Below are 24540 nucleotides of genomic sequence, written 5' to 3' on the forward strand. Positions count from 1 at the left end.
ATATATGGATGCAAAGTCACATCTCATTTACACTGAGCACATCCACCCGGGTTAATTCAGTGCCATTTTGTTAATGAAGCTCAAGACTTAAAGACCGCATCCAGGTGTTCACCAGAAGGCAACAATCATTGCTTCATTCATCAACAAACATATCACAAATCACATCTTGGTTAAACGTCTTCTATGAATTATATGAATTATGCTAATCTCACATAAACACCTTTCATATTCACATATTTATATCTGCAACATCGAGAATATACTTCTTTTTTGAAAATCTATTGTAGCTACTCCTTCCTGATTTTTTTCAATTAGTTACAATTTAAAAGTTATGCACTCCATTGCTGCTTCTAAAGCCACATGCATAAAAACATACCTCGTTACTGGTAGCTTTCTGAGAAGTGATTCAGAAGCCAACCCCTCATGTTCTTAATGAGTGCTGAACATACCCTCTTGGAATGCCAGTAGTGCGTTTTTGAGGGCTTAGTACATAAAGCCATCTCTCCAGCATTCTGCACTCTCAACCTCAGTCACTAGGGAGGAGTTACACATCCCCTTGCATGCTCTCTGCTGTGACCAACAATCTAGGGTAAGTCTATGCCTTATTGATTTTCACCATTCAAGAATAAGAAATACTGCAAAGTGCATTTTACATAGGGGTTATATTTCACAAAAAAAGCCGTAGAATTGACACAGAAATCTCATAAGGAGCTAAGCAGAGGCATTGTACACATTAGACATAGTACGTTATCCCTACCTCTCTTCTAGCATGGGTTTAAACTATTAGCATTAGATGTAGATTGTACATCTAAGATATTGTTGCTAATGATCCCAAATGTTTGAAAGCCTTCTCTACAAAGTAACCATTTAAAACTATTTATATGTCATCCTCAGGGCATATTTTCATCCCTCTCAGTTCACTGATGAACATTATAACGACATTTTATGTGCAAAGAAATTGCACCTGCCATAAAATAAACAATTAGCTGACTGATTAGAGACCCTTTTTTAATTTTTTATGGTGCAAATAAATGCATCAGGTGGGAACTGAATGAGCATTACAGGCAGAATACATGATTCTTTCAAGAAGAAAATACAACTGATAAATCTTGGATAATAAATTAGTCATGACAGTTTATTACTAGTGAAATCATTATTCACATATCATTACTGTACTCTATAAGGTTGGTTTAGTTTTATAAAAAAAATTATGTATATATATATATATATTCAGGAATGAATAATAAAGGGTTCTCAGAAGGGATGGAGCACCAATCTTAATAAATAAATAAATCTTAATAAAATACAAAGGTCAAAGGAAAGAAAGGCACTTCAATGTGGATTTTAGATACTTAAGAACTTACCAGAAACCAGCATGAAAAAACAGTGGGATAGCATAGTACTGTAGCTTCAAAGCTCCAGGGTCCCCCATGATTGATCCTGAGCTCAGGTTACTGTCTCCCAGTGTCTACATGGGTTTCCTCTGAGTTCTCTGGTTTCTCCCCATGTCCCAAAAAAAGTGTCCCTATGTGTGAATGTGTCAGGAATTGTAGAGGCAGCGCATGCAAGTGAAGATTATAGTTTATTTTAGAGCAAATCTTAGAATGTTAAACATGAACATGAAGCAAATACAAGCAGGTGCAGATGGCAACAGAAGGCAAAAGCTAGACAATGGAACATGCAAAGACCAAGGCATATCTTGAGTGCATTAATCATCAATGTGACATGGTGAATGTCATGGTCAGGTGATGTACAGTACAGAGGTTGATGGGAGATGTAGTCATGGGCAAATTTGGCATAGAGAATTCTGACATCGTAAAATCTGAGTTGCCCTGGTGCTACTATAGTTGAAACTCATCTTAGAACTCTAGCACATCCTGGCCTTATTCATAAATCACTCACAGAACTATGTTGCTGAGTATTGCTTTTTTATTTAACCTCTCCAAATATGGATGTCATGGACAAGAACTATTATTTGTTTACGACTAACTGACTCATTAGGTGAATGTACTTTACTAGGAAAGAAATTAACTGTTTGCTATTTGTTATAAAAGAACTACTTTGAAAGTACTGATTTTTAAAGCCTCATTCAGCAGAAGAAAATTGTAGACTGTTTCTATTTATCCTTATGGATAATAAGGATCAATGAGTAAGGTGAGAATGTACATAGTGAAGATAAGTACCTGTAGTTATATTGGATTTGCTTTGAGGTTAAATCAACACTGGTAGATTTTCTATGTGCTTTGACCTTCACACTATTCCAAAAAAAGTTTATTAGCCTAGACAAGAACAATCTCCTAAGCAGGAGTGCATATACTTCATTGAGTGCTCTCTGACTGACCGGTTTATGTGGTATGTGACCTATCTGATGCAAGACCAGGCAGGGCCATTTGACAGCTTCCCAAGTGCATGTAAGGTATTCTGCTATCACAGGAATTCCTGAATTTAATGGGGTTTTAAATTACCACCTTACTAGGTAGTAAAACTGATCCAAATCTCATTGCATCATCTAAGACACATAGGCTCAAAAGAGACATGCTGTTCTCACTGTACCACCGCTACAGTAAAGCCTGTGTCCTTTCACGTGAGAAAGCTAGCTCCAGATGAATCTAAATCATTTGACAAGCTATAAAAACCAAAGCCTAACATGGTTGTAATTTATTTACACTTCATTCGATGACTAGAATAACATGACTTAGCCGCTTATCTAATATGAAACGTGTCCCGAATGAAAGTTAAATGCTCTTGTAAGAAGAGCATCTTATCAGCCAGGGAGGTGGAGTACCACATCTTTAAGGCCTTATCACATCATCTTTCACTTTCCTCACTATACCACTCCATCTAATAGAGACTAGAACATGTGCAAAGTTTACTCAAAATATGTCAGTAGCACATTCCTGCTGTGGACATGCTATGAGGTTGCAGTGAAGTGTAAATGACACCTCTCCTAACTTGATCTCCTGTGCTGTGAATTATATCCCAGCCAGATGGAGTTTCCCACAGAATTTTGACAGGAGCCTTATTTGCCACACTTGAAACTCACTGCTTCAGGGGAGAAACACAAACACTGTAAACATCAACTTTATTTTTCTTTTTTTTCTCACTAGACATAATTCAGAAGAGATAAACTTAGTCAAAGTAGCTGTCTTTAAAATTGTATTTAAAGCATACAGGGCTCTGTTTCATGCCAAATTGTTGGCATGTTGCTATTTTGGTTGCATGCGAGACATTTTTTTTTCAGTTTTGCACACTGTTGCTATTTTCATGGTCATAAATTAACACATTCTGTGGGTTGATCAATGCAAGAAGATGTGTGACATGCTGCATCTGCTAGGGATGAGGAATTTTCAAACTCATGGTCTTAAATGAATATACATTACCATTTTTACAAAGCAAAGTTTAGGAAATTTTGTCCAAACCTTGTTTGTTGATGCTCAATATTTATGGAACCACAATATTATTATTATTATTATTATTATTATTATTATTATTATTATTATTATTATTATTATTATTATTATTATTATTATATCAAACAAATGCAAACAATGTAGTTATGGATACTAAAGGAAAATTCACACTAAAAGTTTATTTAGTAATGCATTAGTTAGTCTAAAAAAGTCAAAATTAAATGCATTACAAAAATAATTTTCAGTAATACTAATGCTGTTAAAATGTCAGGCCTCTTACATAACAAATCACTTTCACTTTATCATAAAACCCAATAACTCTACATATGTCTACATATACAGCATATATACATATGTCTACTTAAGGCATTTCGTTACTATGTACCTGTATTATGCAATGACAATAAAGTTCTATCTATCTATCTATCTATCTATCTATCTATCTATCTATCTATCTATCTATCTATCTATCTATCTATCTATATGGTGCGATTATCTTGCATTTTTGGAGCTGGTGTGTGGCAGATCACTCAGATAAAGCTCTTGGCTTTTATTTTCCTGCACAACATAGTGTTTTTATTTGTTTGTTTGTTTGTTTGTTTTTTGTCAGAGATTGGGTTTTTCAAAACAAGTATTTTTAACATATTAAAACAACATTTCTGCTTGCAAATCATACCATGCATATTTAATATGCACTGATAACTGGGCCTTCATTTCCATTGGTAATGCAGTGCAAATTTGTAATTTATTGTGTTTTGGAAACTATTAACTATAGCTTAAATTCTGTTTCAGTTTGAACCCAGACTGCAAAATATGCCATAAATCTTATATTTACAGTATCTATAGTAGGTTATTTTAACCTCTTGCATGATTTTGGAGAGAGAGCATTTAAAATGCATTGTGCAATTCCAAGTCCTAGAGTTTATTGTCACTAAAATATATAGTGAAAGAGAAACACCTCTAAACTACCACTAAAAACCCATATCTAGTCTGTAATTTACTTGCATACTATGTGTTACTATGTACATCAATGTTCATGAAGATGAATTATAAAAAATCTAACACCTTGTTCTTGCACATAATTTATGATCATGAAATAAAGCCCATAGTTACTTTAATTCCTTTTTTGAAGAAAAATCTGACTTGGATATTTAATACATGTTTTTTTAATGATGCCTAAATATCTAAAAATTGAATGATGAAAGCAATTTCATCTATAATCCTCCTAAACTGTGATATGTTTAATAGGGGTCGAGTTGTCTGCACGATAAGATGAAGTTCCCAAAGTCAAAGGATGAGGAGCCAACAGCTCCTGGGCAAAGTAGGTCACATTCACTTTCTGGAAGCCTATTCATTACCTTTAAATATCTATCATTAAATATATTAGTAATGTTGTGCATTTGTAATGTTCTTTGTAGTAGCCATCAGGAAGAGATCCAGAGTTCCTGGTGTGATGATCACTCAGTTTGTTGAGGAAGTTCCTCAAGGTAAAAGCCACCCAGACTTCTCACGCAAACCCATCGCCCTGACTATTCAAGAAGGTAAAAATATATTAACTTCTTAATTTGAATGACAAAAGATCAATAATCTTGAGACTGCAATGATGCAAAACATTACTCATACAAACTTTCCAAAAAGGAAAGTTTGCTGTTTTTAAAGCAATCGTCACAGGGAATCCAACTCCAACAGTAAGATGGACTCGAAATAATGAAGAAATTTCTGAATCAGAACAAAGCATCATAAAGTATGAGGCAGTCACAGGAGAACATCAGCTACAGGTACCATATTTGTCTACTTATATGTTTATGCTCGTAAACATAAAACATTGTTTATGTTTATGAATATTGTACTTAGATGCCTAATGTAGCTGTAGACCAGGCAGGCACCTACAAATGTTTGGCGGAAAACGAGTTTGGTCGTGCTATTGTTACTGCCACATTGAATATAATTGAAGGTACGTAAAGTTCAAGAACTGGAGTCACCTGTTAAAGTAAAATTTAAGCTGTGCAATATTAGCAGAAAACCATGATGTATCTAATGAAAAAATGGCTACATTTTTTTCTCTTACAGTTGGATTCAAGAAGAGCAAGGAATTGCAAGAATCACGAACGGGTATGTCTTCCTAATGTCATGCATTTTATCATTTTTAAGTTGAAAGTTAAAAAGGTATCAAATTCATCATGACTCCCATATTTTTCTAGCTCAACGTGAACAACCAGCGGATTTCAAAAGCTGTTTAAGAACTCGGTACGATATTTTCAATATGATGTGAACAGTACATAGTTCATTTTTCATCATTCAGGGATGTTGGATCCTGTCTGACATTTTTCTGTTAATAATACAGACAAGCTGCACTAGTCACGTTTGTTGTGCCCTTTGTTCATATAGAGCTAATCGTCCAAAAGAGGAGCGACAAGACGGAGAGGTTGATGAAAGGTTCTGGGAGCTACTGTTGAGTGCTGATAAGAAAGACTATGAGCGCATCTGTGCTGAATATGGAGTGACTGACTTCCGGTGGATGTTGAAGAAATTAAATGAAAAGAAAAGAGAAATAGAAGAACAGCAGGCACAGGTAAAATGTCAGGCATCTCATTTAAAAGTGTTCCCTTTATATTTGCCTAGAGAATAAAGAACAAAATTAATGAAAGATCTCTGCTAAGTTTGATGAAACATTTGTAGTTTTTTTTTTTTATCCTTAGTAACCTGAATTTGCCTTTCTTTCCACAGTATGTTGAATACCTGAGCAACTTGAAACATATTGAGATCAAAACTCCTGGATGTGCACAGTTTGAATTTGAAATGGACCTCAGGGATCCCAATGCCAAAATTTTACTCTATAAAGTAAGACAATACTCAAAGTTTATTGACATTTTAATCTCACACCTAGGTAGATAAACACAAATCAAGCATGGCATTAGTTAAATATTCTGTATTGATGGTGCTACAGGATGGTGAACTGGTTGAATTTAGCGCTGACACAAGTGAGAAGCACAGTCTGCGTCGAGTTGGCAGACGGTTCATCTTTTCTGTCAGTGGTCTGTCTCCAGATGATGCCGGACTCTACCAAGTAGACGTTGAAGGAGTTAATATCTTTTCTACAGATTTTAAACGTAAGAATATTTTTTTTTAAAAATCCCAATTAAAACAATTTCTCTACATTAATGTTGAATTGTAAATATTCATAGGTCTAACCTGCTCTATGTGCTTCCAGTTCCAAATGTGGACTTCTTGGTAAAGATTAAAGAGGTTACAGCAATTGAAAGAGAGGATGCAGTCTTTGAATGTGTTCTGTCTGCACCAGTCCCAAAAATCACATGGATGGGAAAAAATGTTGCATTGGCTCAAGGCCAGAAATATGACATTACTGTGTCGGAAGATATGTTGATCCATAGATTGGTAGTGAAAGACTGCATGCTCGTGGATAAAGGCATATATGCCGCTATGGTTGGAATCAAATCTTGCAACGCCTGGCTTTTAGTGGAAGGTAGGTGCATATTTGACGAATTGCTTGTTAGTTATTGACAGCTTGAACTCTTTTGTGCATAATTTAAGATCACTTCAGTGTTCAGTTTTCAGCGTATTATGCATTATAAACTCAAAATCATGGATTGACAGGAAATATTGCAGAATATTGAAGAGGAAGAGGAAGAGGAAATTAAAATTATGTAGACATTTGTAGAAACTGTGTGATTACTTAAGTATTCACATGATCTCAATATAAATACACCTTTTCCTTTGTTAGAGAACATATATAGACAAACAGCAGTATAAAGACCATTGACCTATCAAATCAAACATATTCCAATGCAGATCATTTTAATTATAATTTCTAACACTTCAAATAGTGGACAAAAGGGTGAATACTTCATAATAATGGAAGTTTATGTTTGGTTAAACTGAAAGATACACATTTTTATCAGTATACCTGTTGGGAAATTAGTATAATCTGATCTACAGTATACAATATATTCACAATGGAATTTCTACTTAAATTAGTAGTTTCTATGAATAACTGATTAAATACATTTTTATTTATTCATTAATTTTCTATCATTTAGAATTGACTTTTCTTAGGTGTTTTTGTTTGTTTGATTCTTTTAATCTCTTTCTAGTATATTAACATGTCTGTATCTGTCTGTCATTTGGAACAGCTGACAATGACTCAGACAAGCGTGAAAAAAAAGTAGCACGCAAAACAACCCAGGCCGGAGGTAGTGGAATTGACTTGGAAAAGGCTGCAACTGAGCAGCAAGCCAAGATACAGAAGGCGAGGGAGGAGAGAAAAGCAGTGCTCAAACAGTGTCAGGCTGACCAGGCTGCAGAGGCTCCAGACAATGAGGCTGAGCCTCCTGTTAAGCTTCCAGTCGAGCCTCTTCTTAACCCTGTAGCACAGCCTGCAGCTGAGCAAATCCCACAAACATCCCAGAATAACAAAGACAAAACTAAAACCAAGCCTAAAGCTAAGCCCAAGTCTGTCTCTGACGGTATGGTAAAAGCGCCAAAAGAGGAAGCAATAGAACAGCCAAAAGAGGAAGTGAAAGATGAGCCAAAAGAGGAAGCGATAGAACAGCCAAAGGAGGAAGCGATAGAAGAGCCAAAGGAGGAAGTGATAGAAGAGCAAAAGGGAAACGTGATAGAAGAGCAGAAGGGAGACATGATAGAAGTAAAGAAAGTACCTCAAAAAGCAGTGACTAAGCATGAAGAATCTGGACAAGTCATGGAAGATAAACAGCAATCAGAGCCAGTCAGTGAAGAGCAAGGAGAGGAGAAGAAAAAGAGAGTCAGGACAGGGCCATTGATCCCTGATACTGAAATTGGTATGTCATCTGCATAGCATCAGCATGTATAAAGCAAATCATTTTCAAAACTGTATACCATTTTGGTTCAATGTGATTACATTAATACACTATTGCCAATGGATACTTAGCATAAACATTATGTATAGCATAGATATAAAGTAAACAATTATTGTTTACTTCTTAGTGTTATTCAAACAAAAAAATGTAATAAACCAAGTTTCAGTCAATTAATCTCTTATCCAGACCAAGGGGTTTACTTCACTAGCGGGTTACATGATGTCAGAGCCATTGTAGGCCATTCAGCTGAGATGGTGTGCATGTTAAGCAACACGAATTATGATGGAGTGTGGTACAAGGATGGAAAGGAGGTAGGTATCCCCACATACTCAACACATGTAGGTCATGAGCAAGTGGTGTCTTTACTTGTTGAAAAGAATCAGTGTGGTCCAAAAGTCATAATATTATTTGCACAGATAAAATCTACAGATGACCTGATGACTATCAAAGATGGAGCATTGCACAAACTGGTGATTAAAAATTGTACAGAGGATGACAATGGAAAGTATCGCTTTGAGGCAGATGGGCGTAAAACAGAAGCTCTGCTCACTGTGGAAGGTAATTTAATTTATGAATTGATTCAAAGTATTTCAAGTTATTAATGTTTTGCATGTTTTAGACCATATTATCTGCATTAATCAAGCCTCCTGGTGGTCCAGCAGCAGGATCCCGCGCTCTCATTGCCACAGCCCTGGCAGGGCGCTAACCCAGCCACTGAAGAGTTAACTCTCAGTGCCAGTCCCAAGCCCAGATTAAAAATGGGAGGGTTTCATCAGGAAGGACATCCGGCATGAAAACCTGTGCCAAATTGAAACATGTGGACCAAATGAACCTCTGTGGTGACCCTGAACAGGGAGCAGCCGAAAGAACAACAACATCTGCATTAATCTAATAATAATAATATATTTTATAATATGGCATAATGCATAACATCATGAGGATACAGGTCACAATCTTCAGTTAATGTTCACATGAAATATCAGAATAAGAAAAAGTGTGATCTCTAAGGCAAGGTTGGGCTGGTTTGCATATTTCAGAAACTGCTGGTCTCTTAGATTCTCACACAAACAGTCTCTGAATGATTGGATGATTGCATAAATGTGCAGATGTACAGGTGATCCTATTAAAATGCACAATGAATGTATATCCTATGTGTAATCCAGACCCACCAAGGATGAATCAAGATGATCTGACCAAGTTCTCACAGCCTGTTACCATCAAGGTTGGCCAAAATGCCACCTTCAAACTGAGCTTTGTGGGTCGAGAGCCAATAAAAGTACAGTGGTACCATGAAGGTGAGGAGCTACTAGAAGACATTAACATAAAGATTGAACGGTCCTTCAGCCACAGCCGCCTACTTCTCACGAAGTGCCAGCGCAAAGACACAGGAGAGATCAAGCTCAAGCTAAAGAATGAATTTGGGATTACAGAAGCTTTCTCCAAACTCATAGTCTTAGGTCAGTAGTGTTTACATTCTGTGTATGTGTTCACCTTTTATTGTGTAATTACTATTCACAAATTCTTAATATTATTCCTCTCTTCAAATACAGATAAACCTAGCAATCCACTGGGCCCTATAGAGGTGATTGAAGCCTCATCATCATGCGTGGAGTTCAAGTGGAGGCCTCCAAAAGATGACGGAGGTTCACCTGTGATTCACTACAATCTCGAAAGGCAACAGATCGGGCGGAACACTTGGAAGAAGATTGGAAATACTGCTCCAGTTGCCCACTATAAAGATACTGATGTAGACCATGGCAGGAAGTACTGCTACCGTATAAGGGCAATAACTGCAGAAGGCACCAGTGATGTGTATGAGACGGATGAAGTACAGGCTGGTACTAAAGGTGAAACTGCATTTGGTGTACCGTAATAAACAGGTTAAACTTAAAAGGCTTGATACGTTAAGCCAGTTGTAACAGGAAAGGAAAAACACAGCACAGTAACCCAGTTTTAGAAAATATTATAGGCCATTATAACAAGTGACAACAATTATATTGTAGTGCATCTAAGTTAAGAATTCAAAACAAAATGATAACTGAAACTATGCAATTGCAAAAATAAAGAAAAAAGTTTTTGTGCAGGTGTTTATGTGTACAAAAGACATCGATTATCTATAATATTTTATAAATAAAGACAACACTTTTCAGGCGGTAGATAAATTGCTAACTTTTTTTTTTTTTACAGGAAACATTTTGCAACTACGCAAAAATCTACGGTCATATGACAAAATTTTCAATCACAGGCCTCGACTAAACCAAGAGACACCTAAGTAAAAAAAAAAAACAATTTGCAATATACACAACATTTTTAAAGTAAATGTCCTAAGCACAACCTTTTTCAATAAAGCAAAGCAGCAGTTTTTGCAGGATATTACATTATTGTGTGAAGCATTCTATTTCAACAGTCATTCTGATGGAGATGAGCTGCAGGCAGCAAGATTCACAAACATTTTCCCCCACACACATTTTCATTGTATTGCCTGCAATATTCATTACGTTTATGGCAACTTTGTTACGTGATCTCTTTGAATCTTTCTAGTGCCAGTCTTCCTAACTCTAGCTCTTTATCCTCCTGAATATTATTCACACTGATTCTTCAATATTGCTTTAATGTATCTTGTTATTTTGTGTATGGCATTGTTTATTTTGTGTCTTTGCTTCATGTACTCTCATGAATCAGACTCCAGTCAGTTTACAGGTAGGGCTGGATTAATTGCTGAGGAAACTGTCCCAGTTTGCCAGCTGTTTGTGATGGGAGTCTGTAAGGTTTGAGATGTTTTCTGTTTCAGTCCTCACAATACATTAAGCATATGGTGAAAACGTCCATTCCTGAGCATTGCCTTATTGTTTGTGGTGGATGATAGTGAATAAGTGGTGCCTATAACTCAGGAAAGGAGCATTAAGACTCAGCCTGTAGAAGGATTTATTACCCAATTGCTCTACAGTTTGATTCATTAACAAGACAGGCAAATGAAATTAGTTGACTGCCAAGGGTCTGTCTAGGTTAGACAAACCCCTCCCTGTGTTTTTAGGGTGTTAGAACATTGATTCTAGGCTGTGCAAAACATGGCATGGTAAGTTGACTTCATACTCTGGTTCATGTCACTCTAGTGCCTTCTGTCCAAACCATTCATTTAGCCCTGATTCCAAAGTATTCCGTTCTCAAAGCCCACAGTCCAGGATGCTTCTGACTCATTGTACTCACTCCCTATCTCTACCTCTGCTCCAGCTTCTTCTTCTGTTCCCTGCTCCTTGATCAGTCACTGGTCATAACTCAACAGCAACTTATCCCAAACTGTGTTCTTGCCTCTTGTAACTTGTCAGACCCCACTCCTGGCTTATTCTGGGAGATTGGATCTGCTTTAAAGCTGACCCATCTGCACCACTGATTCCTCGTTCCTATCTCTATCCTGATCTCAGTTTTGATCCTGATCTTTTCCTAGTTCCAGAGTCTGTTTCTGTGCTGAACTCAGGCATTAAGTCTTTAATCCAATCCTAGTGAGATTTTCCATGGATGCAATCATTTAAACCCTTGCCTTAATAGAGATACTCAGTGTCCTGAGGGTTCAATATGCCTGCCTGTGGTCGCTGTTTGTGTTTTGGAATCTATACTTTTGATCTCTGGGTTTCTCCTGCTCCAGTTTACCCTCACCACTATGCATAATTTGTTGTTTGGAACTTTTTCCTTTTGTTAGTCTAATTTTGAGTCATTAGCTCCACTAAGACTTTGCAAGTCTGTGTTCTTCACTAATGCTGGAGTTTTTTGTTGATGATGAAAAACAAAATGTAAAACATAATTATCATTAAAATAACCATTATTGTTTCCCAGCACTTTAATTTATGTTTTGGCATTTTAAAATATTGTCTGCTGATCTGAACATACTGTGGATTATGATTATAATCTACCTATATAAAAATTCTTACATGCAATACATCCAACAGCCTCTAGTTCACATATACTTAATTTTTTATATTTGAAATGCATTCTTTGGAAGCATTTAAATTTTTTTTTTAAAAATCTGCCTTACAGCATATCCTGGCCCACCTTCCACACCAAATGTTGTCAGTGCCTTTAAAGACTGCATCAACCTGTCATGGTCCCCACCAACCAAAACTGGAGGAACAACCATTGTGGGTTACAACCTGGAGAAACGCAAAAAAGGCAGCAACTTATGGAACCAAGTAAACCCTCTAGAGGAGCCAATCAAAGGTTAAAAATGTATATGCAGTAAATATTCTTTATTTAATTTCATTCAATGTATATTAGTGATGTATACTGAGAATGTGCCACTTTTTGGATATTATTCATATAAAAGTTAAATTTATAGTTAAATATTTTGGCCTTAAAGTCTTTATAATAATTCATTAATCATTAATGTGCCTTTAACAGTTTTAGATTTAGTCCTAGTAAACAATCGTAAAATAACATTAATCGTGGTAATAACTGAATTAAAATGTTTAACTATCCAGAGAAAATTCACTTTTTGCTTTTGTCTCCAGCCAAACAGTATGGAGTAAAAGATGTTGTTGAAGGAATTGAGTATGAATTCCGCGTCATAGCCATCAACTTTTCTGGTGCTGGAGAACCAAGCTCTCCCTCTGACTTTGTGATAGCCAGAGATCCTAAAAGTGAGTCATAAAAAATGGCTTTTTTGGCTAAATGTTGTTTGAATTTAAATAATGATCATTGGTGTTTGCAGAGCCTCCTGGTAAAGTTATTGATCTGAAGGTGTCAGATTCCACATATTCTTCATTGTCCTTGAGTTGGACTAAACCAAAAGAGCAAGAAGGGGCGCAAGCTGAAGCTAAAGGATATTTTGTAGAATTAAGACCAGCTGAGAACACAGAATGGACTCGCTGTAACTCTCATGAAATTATCACAACTTCATACACAATTCTCGGTCTTAAGTCCATGGCCATGTACTGGGTAAGAGTGGTTGCAACAAATGAAGGTGGAGAGGGTGAACCACAGAACCTGGACAACTATATCATTGCCATGCCCCCACCAGGTAAAACTGATCCACTCATTTAATCAAGAACACTTACTGCTGTTTTTATGTAGACAAAAGACTAACTTGTGTATAATGTTAATATTTTTGTTTACTATTTTATAAATTCATTTACAGTCAAACCAAATTTCACTGATCGAAAAATGAAGAGCTTTATGGTGGTGAGAACTGGACATTCTGTTCGGGTCAACATTCAGTTTGAGGTATATCAAATACACTATATTGGCAAAAGTTTTGGGACACCCCTCCAAATCATTGAATTCAGACATTGTTTTTCAGGGGTTCGGCTTGGCCCCTTAGTTTTAGTGAAAGGAACTCTTAATGCTTCAGCATACCAAGACATTATGGACAATTTCATGCTCCCAACTTTGTGGGAACAGTTTGGGGATGATCCCTTCCTGTTCCAACATGACACCACACCAGTGCACAAAGCAAAGTCCATAAAGACATGGATGAGTGATTTTGTTGTTAAAGAACTTCACAGAGTCCAGACCTCAACCCAACAGAACACCACTGGGATGAATTAGAGTGGAGACTGGGCCTCCAATAAACACACTCCTAAACCTTGTGGAAAGCCTTCCCAGAAGAGTTGAAGCTGATATAGCTGCAAAGGATGGGCCAACTCCATATTAAATTCGTGTGCATGTAAAGGCAGACATACCAGTTTTGGCATGGTTCACAGTCTCTGCCCCAATTCATCCCAAAGGTGTTCCATCACGTTGAGGTCAGTCAAGTTCCTCCACACCAAACTCACTCATCCATGTCTTTATGGACCTTGCTTTGTGCACTGGTGTGCAGTCATGTTGGAACAGGAAGGGGTCATCCCCAAACTGTACCCACAAAGTTGGGAGAATTAAATAGTCCAAATGTTTTATGTTGAAGCATTAAGAGTTCTTGTTAATGATTTGGAGGGGTGTCCCAAAACTTTTGGCAATATAAGTATATGAGAAACATAATAATGAAATAGTTAATATGTCATTCTATATATATATATATATATATATATATATATATATATATATATATATATATATATATATATATATATAATGTAATATTGTTGGGGAATTTTTTAATTGGCAGGGTTCCCCAATGCCCACAATAAACTGGCTCAAAGATGGAATGCCTCCATTTAAACATGTGACCATAAGCAACACAGAAGGAACATCTCAGCTCTTGATTCCATCTGCGGAGCGCTCTGATACAGGAGTTTACACCATTATAGTCAAGAACATGGTGGGCCAAGAGACCTTCAGTACTGAGATTAGGGTCACAGGTAAGTTACCATAGTGAATATGCAATTCATTGAGTTAACCAGTTAAGGGTGGATAAAATGCCCTTGTTAAGAGCAGACTGAAAAATTTCAAAGCTCCTTGTATTTAATATATCCAGCAAAAGTAAAAGGTAAATGTCAGGAGAGTCCAAGTCCAAGAGAGCAATTTTCTTTGCTCTTTGGATAAGAGGAAAGGTGTTACTCTCTCCCCTATCAATTAGGCCAATCCTGGGCATCTGTGAGTTCTTTTCTCCCACTTACTAGATCTTCCCTAGCACATTACAGCTACCAACTGGGCAGGATAAAGGCTGGCATGTGACTTGGAAACAGCAGGTGTTAGTCTTCACCCTCCCCGGGTGGTAGCTGTTGTGTAATAGGAGGAGATCTAGTTAGTGTGTGGGCAATGGTAAATGACCAATTTAAGAAAAAATGGAGAAAAGTTAGAAAGTAGGAAAAAGGTTTATTTATGATTTAAGTGGCATGTCTTGTGGTGGTAAATCAAGATGATTGGACATGGTGAGATGGACACTAATCTGTAGGGCTTCTACCAGTGGCAGCTCATCCACTGAGGCATTTATGGGATCTTCCATCTTCCAATCACATCTTCAAAACTGCATTTTAATTTCTCTTAAAATACTAACTAACACCCTTGAGTGACCAACAATTACTTCCGCCACTTAGCTCCATAGAGAAAATACTACACCTAGTGATCAAAAATTGGAGATGTAAAATTATTTTACAACAGGTTAACAACAGGTTTGCCAAGGCTGCAGATTTTACTAAATGAGAGGTTTAAAAATACTCTGCATTCTCCAAGAAAATGCTAAAAAAAAGTAAATAAAATTTCAAGCGCAGTGTGTTCATGTTAAACAGAACCAATTCCACTGTAAGTTATAATGCACCAGTTAGTTAACAGAAAGGGGGATTATAGAGTGGATAATGTCCATTCATCAGAAGTATGTGTTCACTAGGGCAACCTTGTTTCACATGCAAAGAGTGAGAAAGAGAAGAAAAACACATTGCCAGGGGCCAGTTTATTTGGGCTAGGTTCAGGTTTTTGTGTGTGCTTTTGAGATATTGTTGAGAAGGGAATTTTGCTGAAACCTAGCAACTCTGTTTAATGATATAAGCCTTCTGTGTGCAACTTGATAGGAAACACCTGCTGTATCGAGGACCATATAACAAAGTTCCGCTTGAACCCACTCAAAACAAACCGCTAGACTGTTTGCTGGATGACTGTATTGTATGTTGTTGACTCTCAATAGTCAAGTGTGATCACCTCTCAACTTTTATTTGAGGTTGTGTCATTATTAATGATAGACCGTAGCAAAATATCTCACAATAATCAAATCTAATCTGTTGATTAGTTTTGGCTTACTCCAACATTTCAATCAGCATTACTTGGAAGAGTGTATGTCTTATATTTGTTCAGAGTGACAATTCATTGTTTTTATACATATGCAAACATTCCCAAGAATTTCAAGTGAGGCAAAAGCACATCATGCTTTCTAAGCTCACATCACCTGAATAACAAGTCTGACAGAATTAAAATGGATGGAACCTGAATGGTTTACAACAGATTGGGGCTGTTCAAAGAATGGTAGAAAAGCCTATGTGTTCATCACACAGATGACCCAAAGTCTCCTGGGCCAGTGGAGCTGGAGGAAAATGTTCCTGGCACATTAACTGTCTGTTGGAGCCCCTCTCCTGATGAGAAACGAGATGACCGTCTGCACTACATGGTGGCCAAACGTGACTCAGTCAAGCAGACCTGGCACACAGTTGCTGACCGAGTGTTCAACAACAGCTTCACAGCTGTCAACATCATGCCAGGAAGAGAATATAACTTTCGTGTGTATGCCAAAAATGACATTGGGCTCTCTGAACCCTCTGAGTCCCCAACATGGGGGCGTGAGAGAAAGAAAGGTAACGCATTCACTGCTACTACTAATCTCTGTGTGTAATTAAATATTTAGGATAAAGATGTCATGATTAACATATATGTACATATTCACTGCAGAAAAGTTCACCCTCAGTATGCCTGAACACAAGACCTTCAACCTTGAGTCACCACCTACAATCACAGTCCCAATGAAAACACGTACTAGTCCAGAGAAGTATGAATGTCACATGACTTGTGCTGTGAGAGGAAATCCCACCCCCTATGTGACCTGGTACCGCAACAACATCAGTCTCAACACAAACACCAACTACTACATCACCAACACCTGTGGTGTCTGTTCCTTAAAAATACTAAGAGTGGGGCCTAAAGACAATGGAGAGTACAAAGTGGTTGCAGAAAATTCTTTAGGCCGTGCTGAGTGCACCACTCAACTGAAAATTAGAGGTAAGTTATTTGAATATGTAGTGGAGGTCCATACTATACATTTTACCTGAATATTAAGTGCAATATGCAGTATTTGTTTGTTCAGTGCCAGTGCCTCAGATATATCTACTGAATTTTATTTTTTTATTTTTTACCCTAGAATGAAGAGATGCTGCTTTGGAGATGTTCAGAGCTTTCTTAAACTCTATATTAACTACAAACATTAACTTAAGTAACATTTTCCCAGTTTTATTTAATAGATGCCAAATAAAAGAAAATACAAAAATGTTCGTGGTGTTTTTATTCATTATGTTTGTAGATACATACACAAAAATGAAATATGAAAGAGTTAATATTAGTATATTGTACTATATCACAGTCAAAGGTATGTTAAGGCCATCTGGTTGAACTTTAATGTAATGTACTTGCATTTTAGTGAATTACATTGTTCAATAATTTTAAATTTAATTTCAGCATTTTAAAAAATTATAGTACAAACACAGATGAAGTGAAATTATCAAAGGACTCCCTTACATAACAGTAATATGGAGAGTGTAATGATATCAATCAGGGGCATGTCTAGACCCTTATTGTTTTTGTGCATATGTAAAATTTTCCTGATAAATCATTGTCAAGATTAACTGATGAGGTAGATTATAGTAGATATGTTTGAAAACAGGCTTTCCAAGTCATTGAACATTATCTTTTACATCATTTAAATGATTTAAAACACGAAGGCTGATTGTAAAGCCAGCTGAAGCGAAAATATCCTGTGCATCCTCTTCAATCATACGCCTCGCCCCCTCGCTGTGCTCCTCCTCCCTTCACTTTTCACCATGGAAACCTTGACTTGCAGTCAGACAATAATTCATAGTAACTGAGGACTAAGGAGAGGGAACTACTAGGCAAATTCTTATCGTTGTGTTAATGAGTTGTATGTGAATTTGTATTTAGTTGAATAAGGACATCCCTTTTTCCAGATATAATTTACTTGCAACATTTTTTTTTCATTGTCTGTACTGTTTATCCAATCTATACTTGGGTCACAGGGAGCCTGGACAGAGTGCCAACCCATCACAGGGCACACACACTCATTCACAATTTAGAGACTCCAATCAGCCTAGAAGCATATCTTTGGACTGTGGAAGGAAACCGGAGCACCCAGAGGAAACCCACCAAGCACATGGAGAACATGCAAACTCCACACACACACAATGAGCGGTAGTGAGACTCAAACCCAGTACGCTAGAGGTGTGAGGCAAACGTGCTAACCACTAAGCCACCGTGCCACATATTTGACTGATAATGTTAGCTTATTTACTTCTAAAAGTGCATATGACTCGCCATTCTGCCACAAACTATGTGATTGAGTCAGTGAAAGCTTTTAGTTAGTTAGTTTTTAGTTAGTTTATGCATGAAAATGCTAGCAGTGGATTTAAATAAATAAATACATATATACATGTTTTTGCAAAAAATCACTTGACACTGGGCTCTGCCTCTGGAGCCACCTAGAAATTTTGAAGGTAAAATTCTTGGAGGGTCTGTGCCCCAATAGTGATCAAAATAGAAATGCCCTGTTTATGACCCATATGGTCTGTCTCTTAAAGGGTCGAAAAGACTTTTGATGTAGGACATTGTGCTCAATACGTCAACCATGACCTGGGTTTACAGTCTTCCATTAATAACTCCTAATATTCTGCAGAGAAATATGAACTTATGCTGATAATAAAAACAGAAATGCAAAGTTAAAAGAACAAAATATTCCATGTGATGTTGCAAAAATGTTTCAGCATTTGTAGACATATACAAAGATGTGAAAACGATGTCTAATAAGTAAATTAGAAAAAGGCAATATTGTACCATATAGCTGGCAAACTTGTTTTTAAGCTATTTAACTGTAGCTTATTATAGCTTCACCGAATATTTACTTTGAAATTTATTTTGTGACTTATGTATTAGACTAACACAGTTTAAATTATTTATTGAATTTAGTGTTTTTCATTTGCCTTTTTGTTTGGGATGAATAAATATTACAGATTAAACACAGATTAAAGTCAAATAAACATGGGACTTTCTTCTTACGTAATGTCATGATGCAATCTGACCATCACCCATACGGCATGTCTCTTAATAGGCTGAAAACACATTTGGACATTGTGCTCATTACATCAGCCATGCTCACAGTTTACAGTCTTCCATTAATAACTCCTAATATTCTGCGAGGGAACATATGTTGATAATAAAACTGCATATGTTGATAATAAAACAGAAATGCAATGAGGTGATAGTTGGGGTGGCTGTCAAGGAGAGAGGGAGATTACATGCTTTTCTATAAATGGTACTCCTGGGATTTTACAAGAAATTTACAGGGGTCTGCAGAAAGACTGCGTTTTCTGTGAAATTGAAATGTTAAGACAAATAATCATAGGGTCTATTTGAAAAAAACAGTTGTGTCTTAGATGTTTATTTCATCTTTTAGATTTGATCATTAGATGTGTTACTGCAGAAAATCTTTGGATTTACAAACATGGGGCCGTGGTGGATTTGTAGTTAGCACATTTGCCTCACACCTCCAGAGTTGGAGATTTTCCCTATTCTTTGGGGGTTTCTCAGGGTACTCCATTCAGAAGTACATGGATTTTCCAACAAAAAAAAAGAAAGTATCATATTACATAAACTCACTTTCAGACAAAAAACATATAGAAGGCTGTCAGGTACCTGACACAAGAGTGTGGCAGTCAAAATGGATTTTTAAAAAACAAATGGCTGTTGTGAAATTTTGATGTTTTTATTTTTTTTTTTTACAATGTCTAATTTCATTATAATCAAAGGCATCTTGCACCACAGTATATCGATTATGATTTTCCACCATATTGTACATATATACATATAATACCATAACATAATACTAGCAATAAATAAGCTTTTGGTGTCACCATTGCACTGTAAAAAATGCTTTTCAGAGAGCTGCTCGACTCTGAAATTATTCCTGAGTCCTGAGCATTGTTTCCTGTTGGACCATGGCCACCCATTGACCCTGCCTCACCACAGTAATAAATACCTTCTAGGACATCAACACTATCAGATCACGTACATCTCTGCACACAAAAGGCCTGCTTTATGTTGCCCTGGAGTGTCAAGCACTCAAACTTATATAATATCTATCTCTCACAAATGTGCTTGCATTAGAATGATCTATTTCTGTATTCATGTTTAAAAAAAAAGAGGAAGGTTTAAAAAGAAAAGCTGAGCTTCGAGCTCAACAGAGCTGCTTGACATAACTCAAACAGAATGTTATACAGTTTGTGTTGTCTAGATTCTTTTTAGAAACATACACAGCTGAGAAAACATAGCCAAAGAACCATTTAAATGGAATAAACATTGATCATATACATTTGTGTATATGTCTCATCATGAATCACAACTGAAAATAAACCTGTGACAGTAAAAGCAAGTCTCTGAATAAACACTAATATCTCTGCTGAACATATTACTGGACCAGTCATCATTTGACATGTGCCAAATGTCATCTACATTTTTTTTTAGCATATATTCAGCACTTGTTTTAGATCAGCATTATCATAAAATCATATATTGTCAATTGGGTACAGGTTCCTGGCAAATGTAGAGGTGTTTGCGGAGGTGCTTCATGAAGCCTACACTAAAGCTTACAACAGGTTGTTTCAGGTAGCAGATTGGAATTATAAGTTGTGCCATATATTTATTTGCTTAGCTAGGTCATTACTTACAGATGTAGATAGATTTTGACCTTATTAACATTAACATTATTTTCACATTGCATGCTTTGTATATTTATTTGTATAGTTAGTTCATCCTGTAGTACACACTCTACTCCAGTGTATATGGGAAGATTTCAAGGTACACTATCATCAGATTACTGAGAGAAAATCCTGGAATACATTTATGTAATGGATCTAATTGTACAAAAGCTACTTATAAAAGATTCACCATTAAGCTTTACAACATGGAGGGGCCACATATATTTCATCCCATCCTTCTTCCATTTAAATAGTGCTAACTCCAAGTTTATTGGCACCCTTAATAAATATTCATTCTAATATCTTTGCATTAATAATATAGATCTATTATTACAAGAATAGAGGAAAATGTTCCTGGGTTATATAACCATAAGTAAACTGTTAGTGGTAAAAGACCAGGTAAAGGGAAACTAGAACATTCCTTTAAGACAAAAAAAAAAAACAACTTAAAATGCTCAAAATAATACAGAAGCTAATATAAACAGTGTGCGCAATCATTATGGCTTTCTTTAAATATTATACATTAACTGTTGAATATCCTGTATTAATGTAAAATCATGTAGAAAAACTTTGCAACATGAAAACCTACTTTTATATCATTTTTCCTAGTTATAGTATTTGTGGCAAATAATGAATACAATAAAGTTTAAAAGACAAAACAACTGATACTGATTTTGCAGTTTTTGTCTCTATCATCAGATTTGGACCACAGCACTATTTCCACCACCGTCCAGTTTTGGTGGGTTTTTTTCTCATCTAAATCACCAAGTACAATCTGTTATAGGCATGTTAATAGGATGAGAAGAAGAATCAGGAAACATCGAAAAGGTGAAAGGATGTAATACTATGGGACCAGTTCTAAGAGGTTATCACTAGAAGAACATTGAAAGTTTATACTGGTGATATCCATCTAAAAAAGCATATGAAGCATTCCTTCTTTAAGACTCTTCTAGTGCCTTTCCGTTGACTACTTACACAACTAGCATCAATTTTGATAGATCCCTATGTTTATAATTTAAGACCCTCATTCTGACACTCACTGGGCAGTAAAGTGTTTGGGTGGAGAACGTTGCTGATGCACTGGCATTTGCAAAAGGATTTATTAGCCTTGGGGAGTCAGAGGACACGCTGGACTATTAAGCGGAGGAGCAGAGCACTAAGAGTGGAGAAGATCATCTTACTGAGGGTAAGTTCATCACCAGACTTCCTGGTTAAGAGTTTATTTTTTACTGTTTAATTCAGTTTGTTTCGGCAGTTTGATTTTCACATTTCAGATTAATACAATGCATAGTTTTACGATCTCAATATGATTTATTGTTTTCATTTATTCTTCAGCATCCAAGTAGAAAAAAATAATAATTGTGAAACCTGAAAAAGAAATAAGCACAAAATGTAAAAGAAACTGTGTTTGAAATTGAATTTCAGTTTCGATAACAAATTTAATGCTAATATGAACACTTTGAATTGCATATGTATCATTTACACCTTCAGATCTTTCATTCTCTTTGGAATTGATAAGCTCAGGTATATTTTTGGAAGGTATAATGCAACACTGTTTGATTTTTATCAAACAAAAAAACAGCGCTCACATCTCACACACACAAATACACATAAATACACACACACACACACACACACACACACACTACTATATTTTATGAATTTAGAATGGCATTTATTTAAGTTGGTTAATTGCACTTTATGTAGATGTACATTATCCTAATGTACCTGTTTTATATTTTTAGTTATATAGTTTTATATTTCTTGACTCGCGGTTATTATATCATGAAAACCACTAAACTGTACAGCACTGAGACACTTAATTAGACCTTGTCTGAAAAAAACAAACAAACTTGTTTTAATGAACAAAATCAGTAGTATATACTTAAAAAGCTAATTTTTACTTTGTAGAAAAACTTCTGTTAAAATACAATAGTGCTAATGCATACTACATCAACTTTCTGTAATGCTTTTTTAATTACATAGTGATAAGTTGTATTATTATTATTATTATTATTATTATTATTATTATTATTATTATAACCTACATCGGTGATATGTGGTGATATGAAGCATTTACTATTTTACAAGGTAGTTTCTTTGAATATTATAACATCTATGAGCAAAAAATACTTTCTTTCTTTTCAGGTTAGTTAAAAAAACTAAAAAAAAAAAAGAAAAACGCAGATTGAAACGTCAACAAAAAACTGCAACAGACTTTATGGCAGCAGAAATCTTACAGGAACAACTTTCCCCCTGATTATCAGAAACTTCTTTCATAACTGTCTCCAAGTCTCTATATGTTTTTTTGTCATTATATAACACATTTTTCATTCAGTTACATTTAGTTTAAAATTATGTGGCACGTCTACCAAATGAATCCAGAGATGCTGAGAAATTATAATAGATTAGACTGAGTCTTAATAAGCCTTTGGTTTGAACTGCAGCCAGCAGTACTGCCAGAGTTGTTCCCATATAAGTTACAGTTATAATAATGTTGTTAAGTTGTATTAGAAAACAAGCTGTTATGGTATTAAGAGTTCAGAAGTGCTGTGGTATGAAAAGTCTCTCTAAATCTCTCTAAAAGGACCACCAAATGTCTGTGCCCACTCAGCTAAACATTTTCCACTGAACTCAAGTCACTGTTAACAGCTGTCAGAGAATTCATTATTTATATAGTTATTAGTAAATACAAAAGTAGTGTCTTGACAGGATGACAAAGGATAATAAACCTATGCAAAAAAATCAGCTAGGTTTTTTTTCTTTATATGTTTCAAATAGTAACCATTCAAGCTCACATATTTGCACCCATCATATACAGTAAAATATTCAGTGGCAGGAGAAAAGGTCGTGATTTGGATCAATTCTTCATGTGCACAGAAAGTATACACAAAGCTAAAGCTAAAAGTTGAGTTTAACTATTACCTTCAAACCCCATACTAAATTTTTCAGTCAGGTTGCGTACTGAATGCCCTTGAAGAGTACATTATGTCATTTCACACAGTGAGAAAGCAATGCTTCCCCTGCCATGCCTCTGCTTAGGCAAGAATACTGGCATCAGATGACTGCATTTAATGCTAGCATATGTAACCGGCCACATGGCATCATAAAAATTGACCCCAACTGAGTCATGTGCCCTGGCTTGAAATGTTCTGTCAGTGGACCATTTTCAGCCATGAAATTCATACCAGAAAAGGAGCGCCCCTGTGCTGATGGGGCACAGGCCAAATTTACACCTGCATGGGTTTGATGAGCCTGATATTAACACTTTATAAGCCAAATTCTATTTACTCTACAGCTCTAAAGATGCTCTTGCTGAAAGCCTGAATTGGAATCTCTCACCACATCTTATGATTAAATATTTTATCACAGTATTATGGCTTTTTTTGTTGGTTGAAAAGTCTGTACCTTTTTGACTAAGTGTTTTTAGCTTATCCAAATATTTCCAACTACATTTGCAGATTGATGAATTTATTTGTAATTAAGATTGATTAAAAAAAAAATTATATAAAATTTCTATATTTTGTATGTTAAGGAGTATATATCATTTTCTCTTTAAGAATGACTAAGACAAATTAAATAAAACTGAATATGAAGAGCTATTTAGTAAATATAAGGAAAAACATAAAAATTAAGAATATAAAATGAGAATATGAGAATGTTCATGAAAACCTGAGAACTTTAAAAAACAATCCAAAAATACAGTATATTGAGTGAAACTAGAGACCTATAATGGACCTTGAGTTTCAGCAGTGTGCAGATACAATAATGTCTAATAAACCCTAACAGCATTAAGTGTTACATAAACATCTTCAGCACTAGTAGCATAAACTAAACTTTGGCACAAACCAAGGAAAATTAAGAAATGGAGCCATAAACTTTATT

At 35.9% G+C, this 24540-nt stretch overlaps 1 protein-coding gene across 1 annotated transcript; it reads left to right on the top strand.

Annotated features, from left to right (window-relative positions):
* The first annotated feature begins 517 nt into the window (after positions 1–517).
* igfn1.3 (immunoglobulin like and fibronectin type III domain containing 1, tandem duplicate 3) lies at positions 518–17144 on the top strand. The gene is made up of 24 exons (XM_058403552.1): positions 518–589; positions 4659–4731; positions 4829–4951; positions 5049–5188; positions 5265–5364; positions 5481–5522; positions 5612–5657; positions 5799–5982; positions 6138–6251; positions 6358–6520; positions 6622–6894; positions 7562–8227; positions 8453–8577; positions 8683–8824; positions 9430–9723; positions 9817–10113; positions 12299–12478; positions 12769–12897; positions 12969–13277; positions 13395–13480; positions 14361–14553; positions 16180–16476; positions 16571–16897; positions 17037–17144. The coding sequence occupies exons 2-24, from the start codon at positions 4683–4685 to the stop codon at positions 17039–17041; spliced, it is 4284 nt and encodes a 1427-aa protein (XP_058259535.1). The 5' UTR covers positions 518–589; positions 4659–4682; the 3' UTR covers positions 17042–17144.
* The last annotated feature ends 7396 nt before the right edge of the window (positions 17145–24540 follow it).

The sequence above is a fragment of the Hemibagrus wyckioides genome, linkage group LG11, assembly GCF_019097595.1.
Source record: "Hemibagrus wyckioides isolate EC202008001 linkage group LG11, SWU_Hwy_1.0, whole genome shotgun sequence".
NCBI classification, from domain to species: domain Eukaryota; kingdom Metazoa; phylum Chordata; class Actinopteri; order Siluriformes; family Bagridae; genus Hemibagrus; species Hemibagrus wyckioides.